Source organism: Lissotriton helveticus, chromosome 5_1 (assembly GCF_964261635.1).
Source record: "Lissotriton helveticus chromosome 5_1, aLisHel1.1, whole genome shotgun sequence".
Lineage (NCBI taxonomy): Eukaryota > Metazoa > Chordata > Amphibia > Caudata > Salamandridae > Lissotriton > Lissotriton helveticus.
The window spans coordinates 1515345060-1515370846 of NC_136065.1; the positions used below are offsets into that span (position 1 = coordinate 1515345060).

At 42.6% G+C, this 25787-nt stretch overlaps 1 protein-coding gene across 4 annotated transcripts in view; it reads right to left on the reverse strand.

Annotated features, from left to right (window-relative positions):
* LOC144753677 (C4b-binding protein-like) overlaps positions 1-25787 on the reverse strand; it is a 115403-nt gene that overhangs the window by 10942 nt on the left and 78674 nt on the right. For all 4 annotated transcript variants that reach the window (XM_078641284.1, XM_078641281.1, XM_078641282.1 and 1 more), the window contains 2 exons: positions 20889-21065; positions 174-358 (listed from right to left, as the gene is read on the reverse strand). In XM_078641284.1, coding sequence (XP_078497410.1) covers positions 174-358; positions 20889-21065 — 362 coding nt within the window. The remainder of the gene's footprint in view (positions 1-173; positions 359-20888; positions 21066-25787) is intronic.

A 25787-nucleotide genomic window follows, 5' to 3' on the forward strand; every position in this document is an offset into this window, starting at 1 on the left:
AATATTGCAATTTTGGCAGTGACATTTTCTTCTTTCTGGATACATTTACCTAATATTTACTAAAATAATTACCATCCAGTTAAGAAGGAGGATAGTATAAGTGACTCAAATGTTGAAGGAGCGTACTTCCCTGAACAAGGAAGCCTGAAACACACCTCCATACGAATACTCACAATGCACTTTGGTGGTTCTGGTACCCAGGTCTCTGCTTGTGTACAGGTGATAGTTCTACTACCCTCCAACAGAAAACTTGGGTAGCACTGGAACTTAACCTTATCCCCAGGAGAATACTGTGTCTTCAATCCTGATGTTATTTCGCCATTGAGCAGATCCACGTTCAGACACCCGGATTTAACTTCTGAAAGAAAGGTACAGTATCCATAAATATCTATAACGGTTATTATTGTGGTAGAAAGGGCAAACTAAAGCAGTATAAAACTATGAGCCAGATCCACACCAACCGTCCTGGTGAATGTCCCTTTAGAGACACAATTGATGGACGGAATGCAGAACAGATTAAAATATTCACCCCCAGCCAAGAGTTCTGGGTTAAATCCTTCATTCTTTTGCTCACCATGCCTCCCCAGTTTAGACCGGGCCATATGCAAATCAGTCTTGACCCTGTGCCTCATGGGAACAGTCCAGCCCGAACTGCCAAGCAAAGTCCTCACTGGACCAGAAACAAGCATCCTATGACCGGTTTCAGGGTTTCATCCCTCATCAGCCAGGATAGCTTGAATCCAGTGGCACAGTGAGCCCGGGACCCACGTCTGGGCATACCTGGCGCAATTAGTGCGAGAACGCAAAAGAGACACAATTGATGGACAGAATGCAGAACAAATCAAAACATTTACCCCCAGTCAAGAGATCTGGGTTAAATCCATCATTCTTTTGCTCACCATGCCACCCCAGTTTAGACCTGGCCATATGCAAATCAGTTTGACCCGGTGCCTCATGGGAACAATCCAGCCCGAACTGCCAAGCCAGGTCTTCCCTGGACCACAAACCAGCATTCTAGGACCGGTTTCGGGGTTTCACCCCTCATCAGCCATCAGCCATCAGTCATCAGCCATCAGCAGTGACTAACTTTGTATTCCAAGATCACTCACACTACAAGAAAACCATGAATGTGGCCTTAATTGAAAAGCACATGTAACCAGTGCTTGAAATGGAAATTTAGAAGAGCAGGTACTCCCTATCCAAGAGTGCCTGCTTGCTACTGAGAAGTAATAGTACTATCTCATTAAAAGTAGTGCACTCCTGATGAGAAGTGCAGGCACTCTGCCTTTCAAGTTTGAGAGGTGCAGGTACTCAGTATTGGACAGTACCTGCCAATTTAAAGCGCTGCATGTAACACAAAAAGAAAACATGCCACCACCTTTACATAATATCTGTTTATACAGCACTTTGCAATGATAAAGTATGGTATGCAGTGCTATTACAAACAAAAGATGTACGTAGATAATTGTTTGCAATTACCAAATAGCAAATTTCAGTATTACATATTTTGCGATTCCCAGTGGGTTGCAAATAGACATACGTCATGAATCTCAATGGGGTACGAATCACAAAACTCACAGGGATAGTGGCTTGCAGGGGTCAGCAGACCACCATGTCTGTGATTGTTTTCGATTAAGCATTTTTTTGAAAAATGCAGCCCAATTTCCTTAAAGGGAAACACAATGCATTTCGAAAACAAAAATTGTTGGACATGTCCACCTTAGAGTGGTCTTCCCCTACCTTTTTCGACCTTGTGCCTCCCATTTTTATCATACCTTTCTGTTGGACTTAGGCCTATGTGTGCCTCACCACTGCAAAACAGTGCCGAGATGCATGTGCTCTCCCCTAAAACATTGTGACACTGGCATATCTGCCACAAGCCCCTGCTACTGCAGTGAGGCTGAACCCCCCATAGGCTAACATTCAGGAACCCCCCCCCCGCGATAATTTCTAACTGGGACCTAATAAGCCTGTTATGTTTGGTCTCATTAGAATCGGGGTGGGGAGCCCTTTCCAATGATATATGGGGTTTGGGACTACTACCCTAGAATTATCCCTTTTAGAAAGTAGACATTTCTCTGCCTATACTTAGTCGCTCCTCCTATCTGCATACTGATAACCTGCCTGGGCTGTGAGGTGGGAGTGGTGATTTACACCTTCTCCTCTTGAATGGACTGTGACTAGCTGCCCACTGTAGCCTTAACAGCCCTGCCTTTTGTCACTGTGACAGCCAAGTCAGGGAAGGCAGGGCATCCCAGAACTCCCTGGACTCTTCCAGAAACCCCTGCCCCCAGACCCTTCCAGAGACTTCTGCCCTCTTCTAGTAACTATACTGCAGGGTATAAAAGGGAGGGTCCTGGCCACACATCTTTGTTACACTGCTGGACCAGGAAGAATCTCTGCTGGAGTGAAGACTGCTGCGCCAGGAGGATTGCCACCCTGCTGAAGCTGACTGCTCCTAGGAACTGCTGCCCCAACTTGCCGAGCTGCCCTACTGCCTGCTGATCTTGCATTGCCAGGAAGACTGAAGAAATTCCTCCAGAGTGTCTCCATAACCTGCTACTGACTGTCCCCCTTCCTGGTGGGGGATTCCTAAGGACAACTTTGTACTAACTGCCTCTTGGAACCACAACGCTTCCAGGACTTGCCCTGTGGTGCTATATCTGCACTCTGCAGCAGGCACCGTGATCTTCAGGACTGCCTGTTTTAAAGGGACTCTTTGGGGCCCACTCTTTCACCACGTTGCATGTCTGGAGCTGCTCACAACGTGGGACCCCTACTGTGACCAAAACTGCCCCTAGATCACCACCACTGCCCAGTGCCCCTAAGGCACTGTAAAGCTCCGTTCTGTCCGCTAAGCTTTGGAACAGTCTTCCCTTGGATCTCAGGTTTTCCGAATCAGAACAAGTCTTTCGCCGTAAACTGAAAACTTGGCTGTTTTCTAAGCACTAGTCTACAAAGCTTCTGTACACTTCCAGATTTTTTATGAACTTGGTACTCCCCTCTGTGATAATCAAGTAGTCTTAGCGCCGGGACACCCCCTCTGGAGGTAGCCGTGCGCTCTATAAAATTCTAAATAAATAAATAAATAAAATAAATAAAGCGCTGTGGAAGGAAAGCGCTGTGCCCCTGAAATCACCGCCACTGCCCAGGACCGGAGGAATGTGCAGTATATGTTAAGTTCACCGCTGCTGGCTCGGGAGCCTGAACGCGCTGTGTGCCCGTGTCCTATCAGCCCTGTGGGGAAAAAGCGCTGGGATGAAAAAACGCTGTGAGATGATTTCACCAACGTGGGCCCCGGATCTACACACGAGGTGCCGTCAAATCTGCTCCTGCAATCACCGCCGCAGGCCCTGAGGCGACGGCAAACTCGATACTGACAAAGACGCTGTGCTGAGATCCAGAGTTGCCTGGCAACCTGGGTTCCCCTGGGGGATTGCCGCCGCTAAAGACAGGAGAGGCTGCCTCGCTCCTCATCCATGCAGCACCAGCTGAGCCCGAAGCCCCAGAGTGAAAGGAGCCTCGCACCAGCGCCCGCACCACCGCCCCAGTTAACGCCTCAGCGCCACCAGACTGCTGCAAGTGGACGGGTTGTGGGCCGGCCGGTTCCCTGGAATTTGGGTTTTGCACTTGCTTGGCTGTGGGACATTCCTGAGAGCGGACTTGCTCGGGAACTGCCTCCATTCAAACACAGGCCTACTGGGGTCGATCACCAGTGACAGCCTGACTTTTTGAGGGCTGCATTCTTCCAGTAAGCAAGCCGGGGGGGGGGGGGGAGGCACTGCAGTATCAGGGTCTGAAACCAGCCTGTCGGCACCCCTTCGATTGGGCCTAGGAGGATTTAACTGCACTGTGGTTCTGACGGCATCAAACCGATCTGGCACAGAAGCGCTAAGGACCACATGCCTTCTTCAGACTGCTGCTTATAGAGCCCTTATCAGCTGGGGGAACATCAGGATAAGTGACTCCTGTCTGGGGTTATCTGGGATAGCCTCCCACCCCCGCTTGTTCATGATCGGTGCATATGATTTAGCAGTTCCTAGCCTTACCGTATTTCCCCTAGTGGGAGCCCAGACAGTTTCCAGCGCTGTTTGCCCTAAATCTTGTCCCACTGATGGACAGTCTGTGCTAACATCAGGGACTGGCTCATTTTACTGCGAATGACTGAGGAATGGTTTTGTTGGCCTTAATATTCTCTAACTACAAACAGTAACAGCCATCCCAAAAGACACTTGACTGACACCTTTTGATGTTATCTGTGGATTCTTACTATTTTTGGACCTTGCATCATTTTTAGATACAGATATTTATATTTTTATATTAGACCGGTGTGGTGTCCCTTTTGTGCATGTTTTACTATGTTACTGTTGGTGTGTGTTGCACAAATACTTTACACATTGCTCCCTGTGTTTTGCCTACCCGCTCTGTGCCAAGCTACCAGAGGTTGGTCCGGGGTGCTTTTGGACCTACCTTGTCGGAACCGGTGGTCCCTACTTGGACTAGGGTAACATACCCCTGCAAATTAGAGACCCAGTTTCTAGCAAAAATGAAAGGTTTTAATTTTACTTTTAAGAGTTGGCAGTGATTTTACAAACATTCACAAAGAGGCAGGGTTCCCTTGGGGGTCCCTTCCCATTTCCTAATGGGTTACCACCAACTTGAAGTTGGTGGTAAATTTCAAATGTTTTGCAACCGCATTTCGGTCACAGAACCTTAATACATGCCACTGCAATTTGTTATTAGGAATGCATGCCCTAAGCACGCCCCTTCCTAATTCTTAATCGCAAATCCAAACTGCGATTTGGTAACAGCGTGCCGGATCGCAATAGGGCCTTTCCACATTTAAAAAGGCCTTTTTGTATTCACAAAGAGCCCGATTCGAGCCATTTGCGAACGTAAAAAAGCTCTGTACATCTAGCCCCATGTTACTGTTATGCTGGGTACAGTCCACTTTATTTTTATGTTTAGGGATTATAAAGCACATGGCTGCCCCGGGGGGGGGGGCTTCCCTGTGCTGAAAACCCAGACAGAAACAATTTAGAGCATTTCACAGCTGTCTCACTCTTCTAAATTTAGGCATAAAGACAACTTTGTTCTGCAGGATCTTAGCTCTCTATTAGGGAGGTATCACTAGCTGAAATGGCTGGGGTACCTTTGGTTTGAGAAGACTCGAAAGCATCTTTAATTTAATTATCTTCTTAACAGGGAGCCAGTGCAAAACTGCAAGCTGGGCGGAGACAGGTTGTCCCTAAGGGCTGAGGGAAGCAGCCATGCTGCAGCATTTTTAACTACCTGTAGACACTTCTTGGATTCCAGAGAGGCACCTGGTTTAATAACATTCCTGTAATCCAGGTGGGATATGATGGTTACTTGCACTACCGTTTTCTAAGTGGAAATGGGCAAAATCCAAGCAACTATCTAAGGCATCTCAGCAGGCCAAAATAACAACCAGCCAATTTGCTGATATGAATTTGCATGGTCAGATCTGCTTTCATGCACACTCCAAGATTTCTTTGGGTTGTGCTGAGGAAAAGGGACAAGATCCTTCAGCCACCATTTGGGGGTCCACAGATGGAGCTGGTTTCCTACTACAAAGATAGTCTTCCCCCATTCAGCTGTAGGCAGTTTTGTCCCATCCAGTTAGATCTGTTACCAGATATATCCTATTCCACCACTTATAATATTTGCGAGGCAAGAGTTAAGTCTATTCTAAAAACATACTATTTTTAGAAATTACCATTACGATTCAAACTTGCTAAAAGCAAAACGTGAAATGCAATTCTTTCACATTTACCTGTAATTGTAAGCAAGAATACTTCACAAATTGCATGTAACTTTCTCCAGAAACAACAGCATGCACAATAATTTCCTTTCCGCATTGCCACAACAAAGATGAGCAAAAAAACACGTCTGCTGCATTTGAACAATCTTGCTGTACTATCAAATCCTAGACTATTATGCACAGGCAAAAAGCCATCACTCAACATAATTGACAGTGTAACTACCAAATACCTGTCTTATGGGCTGATTCAACATAAGACTGACACTCACAAGCATATCAATGGATAGAGAGGGATGACCTTTTCCCACACTGTATGTATGCTTTTCTGAGGGCTAACAGAACATTTAAGTAATACTCAAACAAACGATAGCTAAAGAAGGCTGACCGAATGGCCCTTTCTTCACCTCTCTCAGATGACCTCTCCAAACCAGAAGCAATGCCTGGGTCACCACTTTTAGCTTTTGGGTGTCATAAGGAGAGGGGTAAGCCACTGACCCAACAATGGTCCAGCAGCCACCACTGCAGGTTGTATGCAGTCTCCTCTGAAATCTGAATGTAGTCGGAGAGATCCCCCTGATGAGATGCCCACTGAAACGTCGGATCCCACTGCAGGATTATGGAGGGGGCCATCAGTCCCAGCAGCCTCAGGGTTGTTCTGAGATCCAGAACCGAGTCTGAAACATCAGGATCACTCCCAGAATGTCCTGGACTCTACGCTCTGGGGGAAGGCATGAAACTGCACTGTATCCAGAATAGCTAAGATGAAAGGGAGAGTCTGCAAAGGAGTCAGGATGACATTGGCACATTGTCAGTAAACCTGCAATTCAGCAGCCAGTCATTGAAGTAGGGGACGACTGGTACCCATGGGCTCTGTAAATGTGCTGCATCCACCGTCATCAGTTTGGTGAACACCAGAGGGGCACTGGTGAGATCAAAGGGAAGCACAGCTAACTGAAAGTGCTCCTGTCCCACCTGTGTGGAAGGGGAAATGGCAATAGGCGTCCTGTAGGTGCAACACTGCCTTCCGTACCCCAGAATCAAGGGAAGACAAGATTTGGACCACAGTGAGCATCTTGAATTTGCCCTTTCTTAGAAAGGCATTGAGAGGGTGAAGGTCTAAAATAGGATGAAAGCTTCTTTCCTTCTTCGGCACCAGGAAGTAGGGGGAGTAGTAACAAGATCCTATTTCTTATACTGGTACCAATGTTATATGGCCACTTAGGCGCCGGGAAAGAACACCACCATTTTCCATGCTTACAGTTGACATCTTTCTTGAATGTTGACACTTGAAACACATTTACGTGTGTGCCTGTATGAATTAATATTCTCTAAAATGGCTTTGCTTATATTTACATTTCTCCATAGGCATCTAATCAAAGCCTTTAACATTCTAAACACTGCGTAAAATGTAGACGATTGTTATTGTCCACTCGGCGACAGCTCAGTAAAGTTAGAATCAGTAATGGCACCCTGACGGGGGCTTTGGCATGCTAACAAGGTTGAAGTTTATCATATTAATGGCATTCCTCCTTTATTTAGTCAGAGGAGCATTTTGCTGACACTGTTGAGCTGCCAGCATTCCAGCCGAGCTGAATCCTGTTTACCTCCTGAGAAGGATGGTACCCAACTTTACAACAAGACGGGCTTCCAGATGAAATACACCCACAGGTGACTGGGGAGTTAAAGCACCCTAAGGGATTCTGGCAGATTCACCTGCCCCCACCCCAGGCACAGTAGGATAGGGAGCGCTAGGTGGGAGCATAACTATACTTTTATGCAAGCATATAATCAATGTAACAGCACAATGGTTAAACTGTTCATTTTCTTTACCATTCTTGTCATGCTGATTTCTCTGTTTTGTTTCCTTCTATTAATAATTGCAGCACACGTATTTAACACAAGAATCTTATTGCTACAATAATTATTTGAAATACCAATTTGAGCATTTCTTATGTGTCTCCCTTTGGGCAAGCATAAGTTACTAACAAAAGAGACTGATCTTTTCAAATGATTTCCTTGGGGAGTCAGGGTTGTCATGCTCTGAGGGTGCACATACCACCTATTACAGGGGTACAGGTGGTGCACTGTGAGCTAGCCACGACTAAGGCCAACATATCCTGATGGTGTGCATGGACTCAGTCTAAGACAGTTTTGACAGTTGTGCTGTCCAAACATGGACAGTCTTACTGAGAAAGTAGGAACCGTATGACACCATCTCTGCGGTCTCTTGGGGCAAAGGGCCTGTAAATCCTGCTGGAAAAGGGACAGTTGGCCCCCGTCAGCTGCTTTGAGGGTGGTGGAAAGGTGGTGGGGTGAAAAGAAATGAAAGGGTGTAACCCTACTAGATACCTTGTAGGACAAGTACCCCCGCTGAACACCTTATAGTTTCCACTTATCTGAAGTAATGGCTTGCCACCCTACAAAACAATGTTGGATTCTGCCCCCAACAGAGTGGCTGTGAGCCTTGAATGCACACTAAAGAGGATTCATGGCTGTGGCAGGTGGAGGGGGCCGGGGTTTGGCCTGCACGCTCTCTCTGTTGTCCACATGGCCTTTAATTACCAGGGCCTCTGCAACAAAAAGGCTGTAGGCTCTCCTGGACGGGTTGCATGGGTGGGTACTGCCAGTAATGAAAGTCCCTACCATAGGTACAAAGGGTGAAACTCCTAGTGGAACTGACAAACTGGGGCAGACAGGCCCAAGGAGCATGCTGTGACCCTGCTGTCTTGAAAGCGCTCTAGAACCAATTCTGCCTTCTTGCCAAAGAGGTGTGAGCCATGAAAGAAGGAAGAATGGACATCCCCCGAGTAGACCATAGACCGCATTCAGGCATGTCTCCTAACTGTCATACTGGCGCCAATTGCCTGACCATTGCCATCTGTAGCATCTATCACAATGACTCCACCATCTACCTCAGTGCGTTCCTGAAAAAGTTCACGGTGATCCATCAAGGAATGACCAAGAAAAAAGGAGGTCCCAAAATTGAACTTCCACAAGCAATTTTCCAAAAATTGAAAAGCAAAACTCCAAAAAAGCGTGCTTTTTATGATGTGTTGTAAATCTGTTCAGTCGTTTTTGACAAATGAAAGTTCAAATATTTGTATATGTAGGCAGTTGGGTTTGCAGGAGGTTCGCAAGATTCCTCCAATCATGCAATTTCAAATAATAGAGTGATCTGATCGGCCGAGGAGGCTTTTTTTTCCCCCCGTCAGCTACTTTGCTGCAGCTGGAGCTAAAGGCTCGCACTAACTCCTGAGGTAGCTCGCGCTATGGTTAGCTGGCTTCAACATGAAGAGAAATGTTGAGCCTGCCATTTCAGGATGCGGGGCACTGTCCTTTGTCCTGAGAACTTTTAAATAAGGTATAAGGGGGCCGCATAGGGTTAACCTAACCATCCGGACATCGTGGAGGGGGTCATATTTTAAAGGATATATTTTAGAGGGGGGATTACTATCCCCCAATATCTGCAGGAGTCCCTTTGGAGCCACGCCGCCTCCTGTAGGAGTCTTACAGGATTAAAAAAAAAATGTGAATGTCTACAGTGGGTTTCAGACAACAGTAAAAGGACATGGACAGTGGGTGGGGGGGCTAGTTGGACACAGAGGGTTGGGCACAGGGGTTGGGCACAGGGGCTGGCCACAGGCCAGGCCTTGTAGCCAACTCCATGTTGGCCTAAGGTATAATAATAAAATATTTCTTTACATTAAAAAACACACCTAGAAATTCACTGAAAAAATCAAAAGTTAAAGTGACATTATAGGTAGGTGAAAATGTTACTTAAAATTTAATGTTTTAAACTAAAAAAAACACTGAAATGCAACAGCTGTAGGAATTTCAAGTAACTGTAAACCATGTCCTCGCCATGCACTGCTTAGGAAGTCACATATTACAACACTCATGACATATTCTGTGACATCATTGATAACATTACTGATGACAACTGAACTGACATCATTGACATCAACACTGTGCATTGTGAACTATGATATCACATTAACCTTTGTTTTTTCAGTGAATATATAGATATATTACCTACCAGCCGTCGCTAGTAGGTAGTTATAGTCAGAACCTAGTTTGTACAGGAAAAGCGTATTTTGTTTTGCCAATAACTTTGGCGCCATTTCACGAATCTTCACAAAATTTTCTAAACTAGTATGCCACTCACCTCAGCTGCTGTTTGATAAGTTTAGGGATGATTAATCAAGCGGGGGCAAAGAAAAAAGGGGGTAGTACCAAAATGTGTATTCCCCATGCAATTTTCCGTAGGGATTTTAGTCACGACTACACACCGAACTACTAGATAGAATTACACTAAATTTGTCTGAAAGGTAGATCTTGGCCCAGAAAGAGCCCTTTTTGTAATTTAGTGACAAAGAGATGCAGTGGGCACCCTGTGTGGGCTCAAGGGGACCCATCCTTTATAGGCAGGGCCCCATGGGATGGGGTCCCAGAAGTCAAAAACGAACCAGGGAGGGGGTTGCATAGCCCCCTCCCTCTTGCCTAATTTGCCAAGCCCTGTGGCCAACCCCCTGCAATGCACAACCAAAGGCTGTGTGCCCTCACCAATTAAAAAGGTGCCGGGTCCTTGGGAATGGTGTTCCTTGTGAGGAAACTGGCCGAATAAGGGGAGGCTGTGTGCCCCCCCCATTTACAATATGGCTGGGCCATGGGAGGTGGGGTCCCCAGGGCCAAAATTGGCCCAGAGAGAGGGGCTGAAGCCTATTTCCCCAATAATGACAGTGGTAGACCAGGGATATTGGGTCCCTGGGGTCAAAATTGGCCAAGGGGGGTGGATGCAAGGGTTAGATGCATGCAGCAGGTTGGTCGCAGGCCCTGACTGTAGGCCCCTCTTCCCGGGCTGATTTCAGGCCCGGGGTGCCCATTTCCCAGGGCCCAGCTCATCAAAAGCTGGGTACCCAGGTGCCCACCGAGGGCACCCACCACACTGTTGTTCGGGGCTGTGGGGCTCCCGCCCGCAGGGAGCAGTTAATAATACTGCTCCCTGCAGGGTGAGTAATATTTAGATCTGTTTCCTTGCCCGCATCTCTGATGATCTAAAATCCACTTCCAGAAGGCAGGAGCATTTTTTATGCTCCTGCCCGCTGGAAGCGGACTTGTTGTTTGCTCCAACTTGGGATGAGATTTAAATTTCACCCCTGCCAAGCAAAAGCAAACACAGTTTTCCTGCCTACACCACTGCATTCGGGGAAACTGCTATATCCCGGGGGTAGGCTCCCTGGGACATAGCCTGTGAGGTGCCCGGGGGTGTTAGGTCCCCAGGGTCCACCTCCCCATAAACATTCGTCTCAGACCCGGGGATGGTCTACCTGGGGTTTCTTGAGGCATCGGGGGGGCCTCCCAGCTTCTCTCCCCATAGAAACTATATTCGGCCTCTTGTGTGGGTTGCTTGGGGCCACTCAAGGCCACAGGATAACATGATAGTGACTGAATGTTTAGGAAGTCTGCTAACTTCACACTGAAAGTATCCTTCTGGATTAGCACCATGATGTCCACCACATATACGTTTCTGAACCTGCCCAAGGTTTGGATTGATAGTAGGTATATGATTTCCAGCCCTGAAGTAGACCTTCATTTAAAAATGGTCCCTAAGAAAATTTAAATGCATCAGCGTCATTCAGTGGGAGTGACGGTGACCGATTCCTAATTCAAACAAGGAATAAGATTGAAAAATACCCTACCTCTTGGCCTATTGAGTTCTTTAAATCATTGATAATGGGAATTCTGATTATATGATTGAATAAGACTAATATCTGTTGGTCACTTTTTTATGTTTTTTATGTTAGATAATATGAAGTACATACTTGGCACCTTTGAATGTATATGTCCTTGTAATACTGTGATATTAATTTAATTTTGTACATTTTTGTCACTAATGTTTGTTTCATAAAGCCAAATATAAGTGAATTATTCCTCAGTCTTTTTCTGACCATTAATAAAAGGGAGTTCCCAGTGGGCAGTAAGAAAGATATATAAAGTTGTTATAAGTAACTGAATATATACACCCAGAGTAAGGATGCAGGCCCACTACTATTATTTCATTTACAGGCCCTAAGTATATGTAGTACCATTTGATAGGGACTTACAAGTAAAATAAATATGTCAATTAGGTGTATGCCAAGTTTACCATGTTTTAAGGAGAAACCACAAGCACTTTAGAACTGGTTAACAGTGGTAAAGCGCACAGAGTCCTGAAGCCGACAAAACAAACTGGAGGGTTGAATGCAAAAGATTTGCAGGAATACTATGCCAAGGATGTCAGGTCCAACAGTTATATTGTTGGTACTCTGTTGTTTCTCTAAATGAAGTACAATGATCACAGGGTTCCATGCTGCATGTAACTTGGAACTAGGGTTGTAAATTGCTGGATTAGAGCCTACTTAAGGCAGCATCAAGGGGTTGTTCCTGAATAAACTCTTCAATTAAGTACTACAATTTTTTGAGCCAATTTAATCATAACATGTTGGCGATGATTAGGTTAGCAGCATCAGGAACAAGGTCAACCCCAATGGGTCAATCATTAACACTATGAAAAATACCTCATTTCATCAGTCATTTGTTGAAATTATTCTCTTTAGGATCTCTTTACTATACTTTGACTTCTGCTTTTCTATACTTCGTACTTCCACTTTATACCAGTGGAGTGTCCCCAAACTGAATTTGCAACATTCCTGCACACTTGTTCCTTCAACTGCCATGAGTGACAGCACCGTGCCCATGATACAAGTTAAAAACAAACCTTCATCAATAAAATACCCACCATTCAAACCTCATGCCTCTTACGATCTTCTCACCTCAATGTGCAACGCAACAAGTGCATGTGCAATCAGAATGTGAGGTCTACTGCCTCTATATGACTTACTACATTTTACCAAAAGGAACAGATGATGGACGAAATGCTGAACAAATCAAACATTCACCCGCAGTCACAGATCTGGGTTTAATCCTTTTTTTTCCCACCACACAATCCCAGTTTGGACCCAGCCTTATGCAAATCAGTCTTGACCCTGCTCGCATGAACAATGGATTTAATTTAGATCTATTGACTGGGGGTGAATGTTTGATTTGTTTAACGTTCCGTCCATCATTTGTTTGTGCAGCATTTTTTGCCTTAAGTGGGATGGGCACATCCAGACATGGGCCCCTTGCTTGCTGTGCCACTATATTCAAGCTAGCCTGGCTGATGAGGGGTGATACCCCGAAAACGGTCCCAAAATGCCTGTTTCCGGTCCAGGGAGGACCTGTCTTGGCAGTTTGGGCTGTTCCTGTGAGGAACAGGGTGAAGACTGATCTGCAGTATCCAAACTGGGGTGGCATGGTGAACAAAGGAATAATGGAATTTACCCAGATCTCTTGACCAGGGGTAAATATTTGATTTGTTCAGCATCCCATCCAACATTTGTTTGCACAGCATTAATAAATTTTATTTATCTCTCACATTGTTTTAGTAAAACTTTAACACGTACAGTCTCTATATGGTACCACAAACGTCATTTCACCACATTGCAAATTCCCAGCATTATGCTACTTAAAGTAGGAATATATCCCAAACTGCAATTTTTCGACCAAGCTTTCTTTTGAAACCTGGTTCACCTCTCATGGAATTGGAGGGCTGGATCTAACAAAATGTTTGAGAATTATATTGAGGCACTAGATGGTTTTAATTTTCGGGCTGAACAGCATTGATGTTAAGTGCTATTGAGAAAGAAGGCCGACATATATTCAAGCATAGTCTTTCAATGACAGAGACTCAAGGAAATATCATTCAGGATGTTTATAAAAAAGCTAAAATGAAACAAGGTTTTCAAGATCTTTCAATGTTGCCAGAAGTATATCCGAGCTCTTTACACAGTCACAAACACATACAGAAACCGTGGCTGAATAAGTAGCCAGACTGAGAGAACCTGTTATTAGGTCACAATTTGGTGCTATAACAGACAAACGAACTAAAGATCAGCTCGTGCAGTGTGAGAGTAAACAGATGCAAGAGCATTTATGGGCTCGTAGTAATCCAACCCTAAAGAAAAACTATTACAATTGATAATTTAGTTGAGGAATCAGAAACATGTATAAAGGAAATGTAAAGAAAAGACATTAAAAAACTATAGGAGTTGGTGCAACTGATGAAAAGAAAGATGAGGTGAATGAAGGAAGGATATAAATAATCATGCTAAACTCCAGTAAGAACTACAGAAACAGATCAAATGCAAGTACCATTACTCTTCCTAGATCTGAAGTCATGTTATAGATGAGGGAACGTTTTTCAATCATGTAACTCCGAGAATTGTTTTCCTGTGGGAAAGGGGTGTTGTGGGAAAAGAGGACATTTTGCACAAGTGTGTAGAAATGGAGGCAGGACTCGAGTTGACAAAAATCCTGAGAAAGTCGCTCAAGGAATACTAAGGGCCTGATTAAGATGGCGCGGTGACTGCCACCGACAGGTTGTTGGTGGCAGACTTGCCACCATCGTAACCAAGTTTACTGCCCGCAATATTATTATGGCGGGCGGATGTGTGGCTGTCGGAATGACCGACCGCCACAGGTCTGATGATCGGAAGCATTCCGACCGCCTGGCGGACAGCCCTGCATTACCCCTTGGGGCTGGTACACGGGCTAAGTGCCCCCCTACATATCCCTGTACCGTACCACGTGGCAGGCACTGCATGGTGCCTGTCAAATAGTGCAGGGATATGTAAACACCCTATTTTTGTATTGCGGCCGGGCTGCTGACCGCATCCCCGCTGCAATACAAAATATAGGCAATGCGACCAACATGGTTGGCGGTCGCATTGTAATTAGGAGTGTGGGTTTGCCGCATTGTGGGGGTTGGTCCCCATTCCGAAATGATGGTGGACAGACTTAAGTCCGTCCACCAATATAATGAGGCCATCAGTGTGGAAGGAACTGAAGATGATCAAGGAAGACGAAGGCCATGTTTTCAGTTGGGGGCAAAAGGTTTCATTGATGGTTTGACTGAGAAACTCTGGCCCCAACAGCGAATGCAGGAAAAGTTCTGCAGTCACTTGCCGGCCTCTATCCCTGCACTTGCAGTGAATCACAGATTGCAGCCTGCCTAGTTAATGTTCATGAGGCCGAACACATTGCAAACTGCATTCCCATTCGCACACCAGTTGGTACCAAATTGTGAATTGTAGATTAGGAGGTCAGTTCCGTAAGGACGAGGAGAGACTGCATGTACCAGACTCTGGTAAAATAAACATTTTCTCTTTTCATACTCTCCCAAACATTCAGTAGGGCAAAGTGCTCACAAAGCAGAAGTGATTGTGAGCTAGTGGCTATGTTTTCCCAAGCTATGCCCCCACTAATCAGATCATGACAAATAACTTATCCAAACTGGGTATCTGTTCTGTACTTGAAATTGCCAGACCGGTTCTTACTAATGTATATAGAGTAGCCAGTGTTGTATTTTTGAAAGAAATACTTACACCTACTATTCCTGGTCAGAAATCTCATTGTGGTGACTTATTGAAGAGACAAGTGTTTATTCACTCATTTATTTGTTTTTTCATTCATTCCATTAAAGGTGCTTAGGAAAAGGCACATATGCATGTAAAAATGCTGCAGCTGAACCACTCTAACCGAAACCAGAGAGATTTGTTGATTTTATCCTATGACATAAATTAGGTATGTGTAGTGACCTTGAAGCTAAACTTGTATGTTAAGTTGTTTAAATGCGGTATGCATCATAAATGAATGTGATTAGCACAGGAAGTCCTATGCCATCCTCTATAACCTAAACTGTCAAAAAAGCTGTTTTCTTTCTATAATGTGCATCCCAAGGTTGGTTGCCACTTTCTTTTTATATATATATATAATATATATATATATATATATATATATATATATATATATATATATATATATATATATATATATATATATATATATATATATATATATATATATATATATATATTTCTGTGAAAAGCTTTAAAGTTTTACTAAAAATGGGGAAATTGTGCATACAAATTGCAATAAATTATACACTGAATGTCTATTAATGTAAAATGTGCACGTTCACGTTGCCCACAGTCCCAAAGAAGTATGTTTTGTATGTTCATATTGTCCACAATCCTGAAAAAGTAAGTTTTGCATGTTCATATTGTCCACAATCCTGAAGTAGTAAGTTCTGCATGTTCATGTTGTCCACAATCCCTTAGAAGTTAGATTTGTATGTTCATATTGTCCACAATCCTGAAGTAGTAAGTTCTGTAAATTCATGTTGTCCACAATCCCGAAGAAGTTAGATTTGTATGTTCATATTGCCCACAATCCTGAAGAAGTTCTGCTACAGAAAAGTGAGGGAAGGTGTTGAAATGAACAACAAAGGAAGGTTTTTACATTTGAATATGGGTGCTCTTGACTTGAATCTTGCATGGCACATATTGAATGAGTGCGCTCCAAACTATTATTTAACGTTTTTAGATACACAGAGGGACAGAGGTCTAATGGGATCTCTTCTATTGTGCGTGTGTTACCACGCCAACTAGGAAATCTGTAACTTTTCAAGGATTTGCGATCAGATTGTGGCAACAAAACGTTGATAGATACCATTAAAAAAATTCTATTTGTAAGGGATGCCCCAAACTAGTCCCTTCCAGATAGAAATTCGTTACACCTTTCTAAACTTATTCTGCGATTTGCTAACATCTTGCTGAATCACAAAATGGATTTAGAAAAGCAATTTTGTGGTTGCAAACTGTGTGATTTTGCGAATGTCAGGCTTTCTGATCACCAAGTGGCTTTGTACATCAGACCCTCAGTTCTTTTGTGGGTTTCTTTTTTATAAAAACAATCTTTTTTTCGAATATATAATGTCGTGGCATTTGGTAGCATACTTAGGACGGGGATTGATAATAAGCTCAAAGGGCGAGCTACTGCAACTAGCAAAATCCACATGTTCATAATTTGAAAATATCAGTATTCTGACTGAATCATAGATTTTGCACTGCACTTCAAGGAGGCTGAGGGTCGCTATTGCTGCCACCAAATTCCCATGTTTAGCCTTTTGCAAACATCAGGTGAGGCCTGTAATCTAATTGTGCATGTTATATCTTGTTTTGTTAGTGCATACTTTAATGCAGTTCCCCTATGACTATTACAATCTGTTTAGAAGCAGTTATAATGAATGGCATAACTCATGTGTTTGGCATATGTCACACGTGACATATCCAAGAGGCCAATTTTACTGTCAAAGGAATCCTGTCGCTGACATGACTGTTTTTTTAGCTGAACTCCACAATAAACACTTCATATATTTACATTTACATTTATATTTCATAAGGTATGCTGCGTGGTATCCAATCTGCATTAGGCGATGAACTTCATAACATGGCCCAGAATTAAAAACAAATCAGAACTGAAGCATCTGGATCTCTAAGGCTAAAGACATTTTAGATGGGAATTCACATGCAGTGTGATGGTTAACCACGTGTTGGCAAGGCGCTCATGGGCTGCAAACCCTGGTTGATCACTTAAACTATAAAATACTTCTGAGCATCACCACGAAAGGTGCTAATTCGACTCTTTGAGAATGTGAGAAATGAAGACAAAATAGAACAAAATCGTTCATTAAGACAAAGGTTTGTGCATACTTCATTACAGGTCATTTAGGGTATATTCAGGGTAGGGAGTTGAAGCAAATTGTAATTCAAGTAAGTCTGCGGTCTGTAATGGTAATTTTGTTTGTTTTTTTGGCTCCTGATATTTCCCATCCCCCTTGCCTTTCTATGTATTTTAATGTAAACCTAATTGAATTGTTTATTTGGTTATGTCTACTGCATTTGTCACTACTATTTTAAAACTTGATGAATGTAACTCTTAACAATCACTTTATAGAGCCTTGAAAAATCTCCAGGCCTGCGTACTGCATAAGGGGCAAAACATGTGTTGGCTGGCATATAAAACTGAATGCTTTGAATCACTCTTAATACATCAATCAAATGAAATTATCTCAGACCATAGACTGACTTGAATTAAAACTTTCTTAAACTGACAGCCTTAATATCCCCTACTTGATTGTCTTTTGTGGGAACTCTAGAGTTCTGGCAGTTGTCAACTCTGAAGTTACGCCATTATAGGGTGTGTGGCCCCCATTCTTCATGCCTTACTGCTCTGTCTAGATCCATTGCCTTTCATGGCTGAGAGAAGAGACTGAAGGTATTGTCTGGTTCGGCCCGATACCTATCCAGTTTCAATCACATACCCCTTTTCAGTGACAAATGAAGAGACCCAAAAAGTTGCACTGAATTAAATGTCCTTAATGATGAGCCATGAACAACAAACAGCCTGGGTGGATATTGGGGCATACACAGCTGCGCTGTGCAGAGCCTCCACCATCCTGGATGCACAGGTTTAGAAGTTCCAGCCTGGGGCAGAGGGATGTATGCCTCATAGAAGACACCATCTTATATGCTACAACAGAGTATAACCTATTGTTATGTTCCATAGAGGTACCCTAATATAGGCCCGGGTAATATCATACACCTTCACCTATATTACCTCCCATACACTACACAGTAACAAGCCTTTTAGGATTAAACCTTTGGCTAGTTCTAGTCATTGGCGTAGAAGGAGCGTTTTCCCTGAACAATAGCGTCCTATAACTTCATCAATAGACTCACACAGTATGAATGAATATTCATAAGGGTTCTTGGAAACCAGGCAGGGGCTACACCACCTGCGTAATATCTACGTACTATGTTCCTCCCATACGTCATCCTCAAATCCAACAATGGCTAATACAAGAAACAAGGGACAAAGGAACCATCGGATACTTTCTGTATAAATACAGCACATCTTGTTAGTATTAGCTAGAGGAGACCGAGACTTCTAGCTAACACACTGACCAGAGACACTGAGGCTCCTGCATGTAGACGCTCCAGCTGACAGAAGTCTGACAAATCCCTTGCGGGTGTACAACTCGAGACCAGGACAAGGTCCCACACTCTCTCACTTTAGGTAATGGGGTTAGACTAAATCCTAAAGGGATTCTTGGCTTCACACCTACTCACATGCTAGGTACACTTAGGTACATCTAGACATGCATCGTAGGAGTATGCGCTTTATTTTATCATGCATTTTATATCCATGTATTTGTTTATGATCATTGCAACATGGTAGAGTTGTACTATCCTTTTATATTCACTGTACTGCTAATCATATATATCTGCCACTGTCTAACGGTTGTTGCAGCACATCTATTTTACACTAGGAGAACAACTGTGCAATAAATTCTTATTGTAACAGGCCCAACTGTTTCTTCTGGGTAAACTCTCTGAACCGAATAAGTGAGCACGAGTGACTGAGCGAAAAGTAGTAAATTGGTTCTACGATCAGGGTTGTCATCTTCTAAGGTTGTCAGGAACTATTCTCTCCTCGATTAGAAGAGATTCTAGTGGCACTGTGAGCTAGCTAATGCAAACAAGTTAACATTCTCGTTGGGGGTGTTCGGAACCAGTCTGTCAGTTTATGTTATCCGAACCCGCAGATTCTGGATAGGAATATGTAGGAACTATACAACGCTCTCTAGATTAATACAATTAAAAGGGTATCTGATCACACAGACAGATCTCTATTTAGGGACCCGATTCCAAAGCAGTATAACTGATTCTGAGAAGGATCTCAACAAATGACCCTCTCCTGAACAATGTTCTTTGAAACTGTTTGATGATTAAGCATACTGAAGCTGTTTTAGTACAGTCCATTGTAAAGCATATATAAAGTGGAATATAGAGATACTGCAGGAATGGTCCACTGGTATTTATCCAGTCTGCTCATTTCTATACGTACTGTAACACCAGGAGCTTTACTCTCCGCCTTTACACTGGATTTACCACACTCGGTTCTCATCTTGAGCTCTTCAAATGGGTTCATTGTTGCCTCCCTCTTTCATGCATAACACACCTTCACACATACCAGAAGAAAAGCAATGAAATGGAAAAGCACCAAAAGGAAATTGCAAAGCCCAGAAGTGCTGGCACAAAGATTTTCACCATTAAATCAGTGCATTGCCTGTCATAGCACTTTTCGCTACTTTTCGCTACCTTCCGCCCATTCGTCTAAGATACTGAGAAATTCGCAACTTCTCTATCCCAAGAAGCCCTCAAAGTTCTCTTACGTAATTTAAGCGACAACAGTAGAAACGCCATAGAGTCATTTGGCCTATGGATAGAAGATATGACAGGGTGGGAGAAGGAGAAGTCTGTGGTCAATGTTAAGGGACTGACTCCCTCCTTCCATTGCTTCTGACTGGTTACCTACATATTGCCTGAATGGAAGCTATGAGGTCCTGCTTATTTTTCTTTCTTTTCGGGTTCACCATATGTTGAATATCTGTACTTTGTAGAAAGGCATAATCAGTCAAATAAGCATTAAACCAACATGGCTGTTCCATTCCAACGTCAACTATCAAGGCTTTGCTTTTTCAAAGAGGGTGAGACCAGGAGCGTGACATGCTTGCTCTCACGGAAGGAACAGCAGGAGACCAGGCGGTGCGCAAAAGATTTACAGAGAAGAAAATGTTGGAAAGTCATAAAGAGAGAGATGAAAGTGGAGTTATGTAACGTGGGTGCGCACTAGGGAGAAAAGAAAAAAGCATGACTTCCTAAAACAACAACATGCACACCATACTAACACAAAGGCCTCAGCAAATACATCTCCATTTTAATTTACCACTACCAAAGTTTTCAGAGTGTGCGGGTGTGGGCTGAGACAGAGGCAGAGGTTGATTGCCCAAAACTAGACAAAGTTGGGAACCCAAGATTATATCTGGGATCCCTGCCTTCATGGGCAGCAACCTAAACACTAGACCAAATCTGAACCCCAAGGCGACTGTGGATGAGTTCAGTCAACTCATTTCTTTGTGAGTATTTCAAATAAGTAGGTAAGCATGCAGACCCAATCCATTTGGAGGGAATGTACAGATATCCAGGTAAACGAAGAGCTGCCTTGGAAATCTTCAAAGGAAAACAACTTATCTACAACCCTTACTGATGCATAACATTTTATGCAAAGGAGCACTAGGAGCTTTATTGGCCAAGACGGTGATGCAGGAAAAGCAACTTACTGTAATTTTGCTCTGTGCAGAGCGGTGGAGCTGCATCCCACTGTCGCGAGGCATTGCAGGAAAGGACGCTGCTGCCTATCAGACGGCCGCACCTGCATGTATAGGTCACCCTTGTGCCACTGGCGTCACTCTCAATTATCCACGCAGCATTTTCCACCTCCGGAACGCTGTCACAGCCTAGAAGAACAGAGCGAATGTTCGCATTCCAGGGTTTTCCAGCATAGAATCACACAATGGATATGTACTTCATTTCATTTTTAGACTTTTACAGAGCACAAGTTGTTAGATATACCAGTCTTCTTGCAACTCTTGTAAATGTAAACGACCTACATTAAGAATGTCTGAATAAACAAGCAGAGATTATCCATGTAAAGGTTAAAAAATTGTACTGTACAATGCTAAAGTGACTACTATTTTCAATCAATCAATCAAGTGGCTTGTAAAGCGCAACTACTCACCTGTAAGGGTCTCAAGGCGCTGGGGAGGGGTAATGGCTGCAGATCTGTCGCAAGGCACTGTGGTTCAGTCGAAGAGCCAGGTCTTCAGGTTCTTCATGAATTAGGGTAGTGACGGTGATTGCCTTAGGGACAGAGGCAGGGTGTTCCAGGTCTTTGCTGCAAGGTAGGGATGGCAGCTAGGGTCAGTTGACCATAGCAGAGGTCTCTGGTGGGTGTGTGGAATGAGAGGCGGTGGTTGAGGTGTGCAGGTCCCGTGTTTTGTAGGGCTTTGTAGGCGTGTATGAGGAGCTTGAAGGTGATCCCTTTGTTGACTGGGAGCCAGTGGAGGTCTCTCAGGTGGGAAGTGGTGTGGCTGTGGCAGGGGATGTTGAGGATGAGTCTGGCAGAGGCGTTCTGGATGCTTTGCAGTTTCTTTAGGAGTTTCTGGGTGATGACGGCGTAGAGTGCATTGCCGTAGTCGAGTCTGCTGCTGATAAGTGCGTGGGTGACTGTTTTTCTGGACTCGGTGGTGATCCACTTGTAGATCTTTCGGAGCAGGCGTAGCATATGGAATCAAGATGATGAAACAGTGTTGATCTGGCAGTTCATGGTGAGCGAGGAGTTCAAGATTTTGGGAGTTAATTCACAGTATATAAAACTGTAAAACTGTAAAAACCTAACTGCACTAAGATGGCGCCCAGAGATGTGAAGCAAGAGTGGAAGGGTAATAGCAACTATCTTCATCCAGAAAAGGTTTTAAAAGGTTTGATTTGCTTACATATAAAAATAACGCTGGCATTAATTGATTAAAGTGGAGCAGGCATGATATCCCTGAGGTTTTGTCATGTGTCTAAAATTAGGGAATGGAAGATGGTAGAGTGGTAAAATGCTTTAGCAGAAGATCACAACAAAATTAAGTTTAGACTGGACACTGCTTTTCCAAGTTAATAGATAATTAAGTGAGAACAGTGTAAAGGAAAGGCATACATAGCAGAAGCTGGACAGGCAGGCGCACAACATAATAACAAACTAATAAATATCCTACTGGACAGCTTCTAGGGTAAAACAAAAAACCTTTGGCTAAGGTTAGCTGTGAGAGAGATGTTGAGGAGAATAGAACCGATGAGGTTGTAAATATAGCACAGCCAGGTGGGTGCTCTCTGATGAAATTTCTGTGAGTCATTTATATTTGAAGCCCAGCAGAGTCGACCCAGACATTCATCCTTTTGAGGTCGATACATTTAGTACACATATTAGTGGCAAATGATAATTGTATAAAAAACATAATTCTATGTTAAGTGCTTTTGTTATATGTGCAATATATTTTACAAATTGTCATTATCAGGACCATTTTTTTTAGCTTTCTATGGCATATTACACTGGTTTAATTTAGAACTGGCATGTGCTGCTCAGCAACCCAATTCAAATATCCAGTTTGAGAAAATGTTTTACTGAAATGTAAGTGGCAGTGAGATTTTAATTCATCCTGCTTTGTATAAACACTGTGTCTACATTACGTTAAGCTCTCTGCAGATTTTAACATTAAAAAAATATACATTTTCCTGAATCCTGAAAGGAGACATGTCCTTGCCTAGGCAGCGTTTGCGCTGTCTCTTGGAGACATGCTGTGTCTAGCATGTGGCGTTGTATTTTTATTGGAGTTCTGCTTAGAATTCTGAATTTACTTTACTTCGCGTACCTACACTACTTTGTAATTACTGTCTACGCTGAGTAATGCCAGAATGTAGCAAGAGACCATGGGGCCATGTCATATAAAGTGCGCAATGCAAATGATAATTTAACACCGTTCTCTGAAACAGTTTTGGGGCGACAGTTGTCTTAAATACTTTATGAGTCGGAGCAGCGCAAACTTAAAAGGCGTATGCTGCTTTTGGCAAAAAATGTAGCATTATATGTTGACATTTCTAAAGCAAACTGAAGATAACACAATACAATATGCAACCCAGCATAACACAATTAAAATACACAATTATAAAATAACAGGGACACATTACAATACATTAAAACAACACGCAACAGAACAACTACAATACCACGGAAAATCACATTTCCGTAATGCAGCATGAAAACAGCACAATACATTAGCAGCACGACAAAATACCACACAATAAATATTCACAAACATTCCTGCCACATATGGCCACCTCCAGAAACCTGCTTACAAACTATTGGGGAAAAAGGAGTTTGCACCAAGTACTTCCTTAACTTACCACCAAGGAAGGACATGAAATAGTGCCAGTCAAAAAAGTGTGGTCCTCTCTTATGATTCAAGGAAAGCAAACACTATCCTCATTCAAAGTGTACAGATCATATAGGCACACAGAATCAAAAATACAAAGAGATACCTAGGGGAAGACAGCTAGAGGTAGAAAGTGTTTCAACTAAAATTCAGTGATGTACGGAAAGACTTAGATGAATAGAGAAAACACCAAATGGATAAACAGAAAGGCAGAAAGATTGACAGAAGGCCCCATTAAGAGTGATGTAGTAACGTATTCAGGGTGTGTAGTAGCTTGATCACTGCACATGTTTGCCCTCTTCCAATTTTGGAGTGATGCCTTAATGCTACACATGTTATACATATCACCCTGTTTAGGGGGCCACTGGGCACGCAGAAGTTACTGGGCCTCAACCATGGAGGTTGGAGTCATTAACAAATTATATCATGGGGTCGGACCTACTATGGTACTGCAAATTAGGCTAAGTACATCCCTACTGCAATTGCTTCTCAGTATAGAGAGGACAAGCAGTCCAATGCTTTTCAGAGAGGTTGAGTCTCTAAACTCAACAACTGCACAATAGACACAAATAGGACTTTACACTTGTGAGTAGGTTACACAGGTCAGTTCACTCGTACATGTTTGAGTAACTTTACTACTTTTGGCTGTTCACAAAATCTGAGTGTAAAGTTACTCAGGAGCATAGACTTAACATGTCTCAAACTCCTGAAAAAAGGTGTGGAGCAAAAGTCGTAAGTAAAAGTTACTAATTCCAAAAGGAAACCGAAGTAAGTCCAGCATCATACGTGGCCAATTACTGACACTGCAACACCCTCCCAAGAAAATAATGGAGTTAAGGAAAGAAAATAAAAAAAAATAGGAAATAAAGTTAAAATAAATCACATTATTTAAAATAGTTAAAACTATAAATACATATAAATTAAAGTTAAAATATATCAAAATAAAACGTATTTGTTATTTAATTATAAAAATGTTAACAGTGTTTTTACAATGTAAAAATGATTGCAACATTACATTTTAATAAAATATAATCAAATTTCTTTTAATTAATTCTATATATCAATTTTAATATTTAGTAATGCATCATTTTTTTGTTAACACACAATTTATTTTCTAACTTAAACATCAGAAAAATAATTTTAATGTAATTTTAATTTTTAAATGCAGATTCTCCCTTTGGTAAACTATAGTGAAAATTAAAAGTGTGTATTTGACTCAAATCTCAAAAGATTAGGGAAAATATGTTTATGCTAAACATTAATGTAAATTAATTTTATAAATGTATTTTAAATGCAAGAGAAAAATGCGACAGCACCATTAACTCATTTTGACTTAAATCTTTAATTAATTTAAATATATTACGTTAAAAATAATTTAAATTAAAATATAAATTCCTATCTAAATTAACAAGTTAACATTTTTCATTACGCTTAAATAATTATTACAAGTGATGTAAAGAATTAAAAAAAGTAATTTAATTACATTTGAATAAAAAAGTTACATACATTTTATTTCAAAAAGGTTAAATACATATTTTCTAATTAAATAATGAAAATGCATTAATTTAAATATTGTTTAACAATACATTATATGTATTTATATTTTAACTATTAATAATAAATAAAGAAATATTATTTCCTATGGGGCATGGGGCTTATTTTAAGTCCTTACTTCCATTATTTTATATGCAAGGGTGTTTCAGTACCTGTGGTTGGCCACGCATGGAGCTGGACTTCTTCAGCACGGAGCGAAAGCAAACTGCTACTGTTTTGAGTCCCTTTTTGGCTGTAGGAACTTTACAAGTGCAGTTGGTGAGAGCAATGGACTTACTCTTTTGTGGAGGGGGTGGACATGCTTCCCCAAACCTGTCCTTAACCCTCCCTAAACTGCTCCTTACTCCTCACTAAACCTCACCTATTTTGTAATAAGTCTGACCCATTTTCCAACCTCTCCCCCTGGTTCCTCCCACATCCCGCTCCCCCAGTCTCCTCATGTCTCCCCCTCCTCTTGACCACACATGAAGAGGACCTCCACTCTCCTGTTTTTGCTAACCTTCCAGCTGTCTTGGATGTAGTCAACTATCCATCCCTCATAAGGCACTCTTGAGCTGTGAATGGGATTCCCTGATAATGGCCTTCTATGGTTCTCCTCGTGCCTTTCCAAATAAAACCAGTTAGTTCACATGGGCACCTCTATATCAC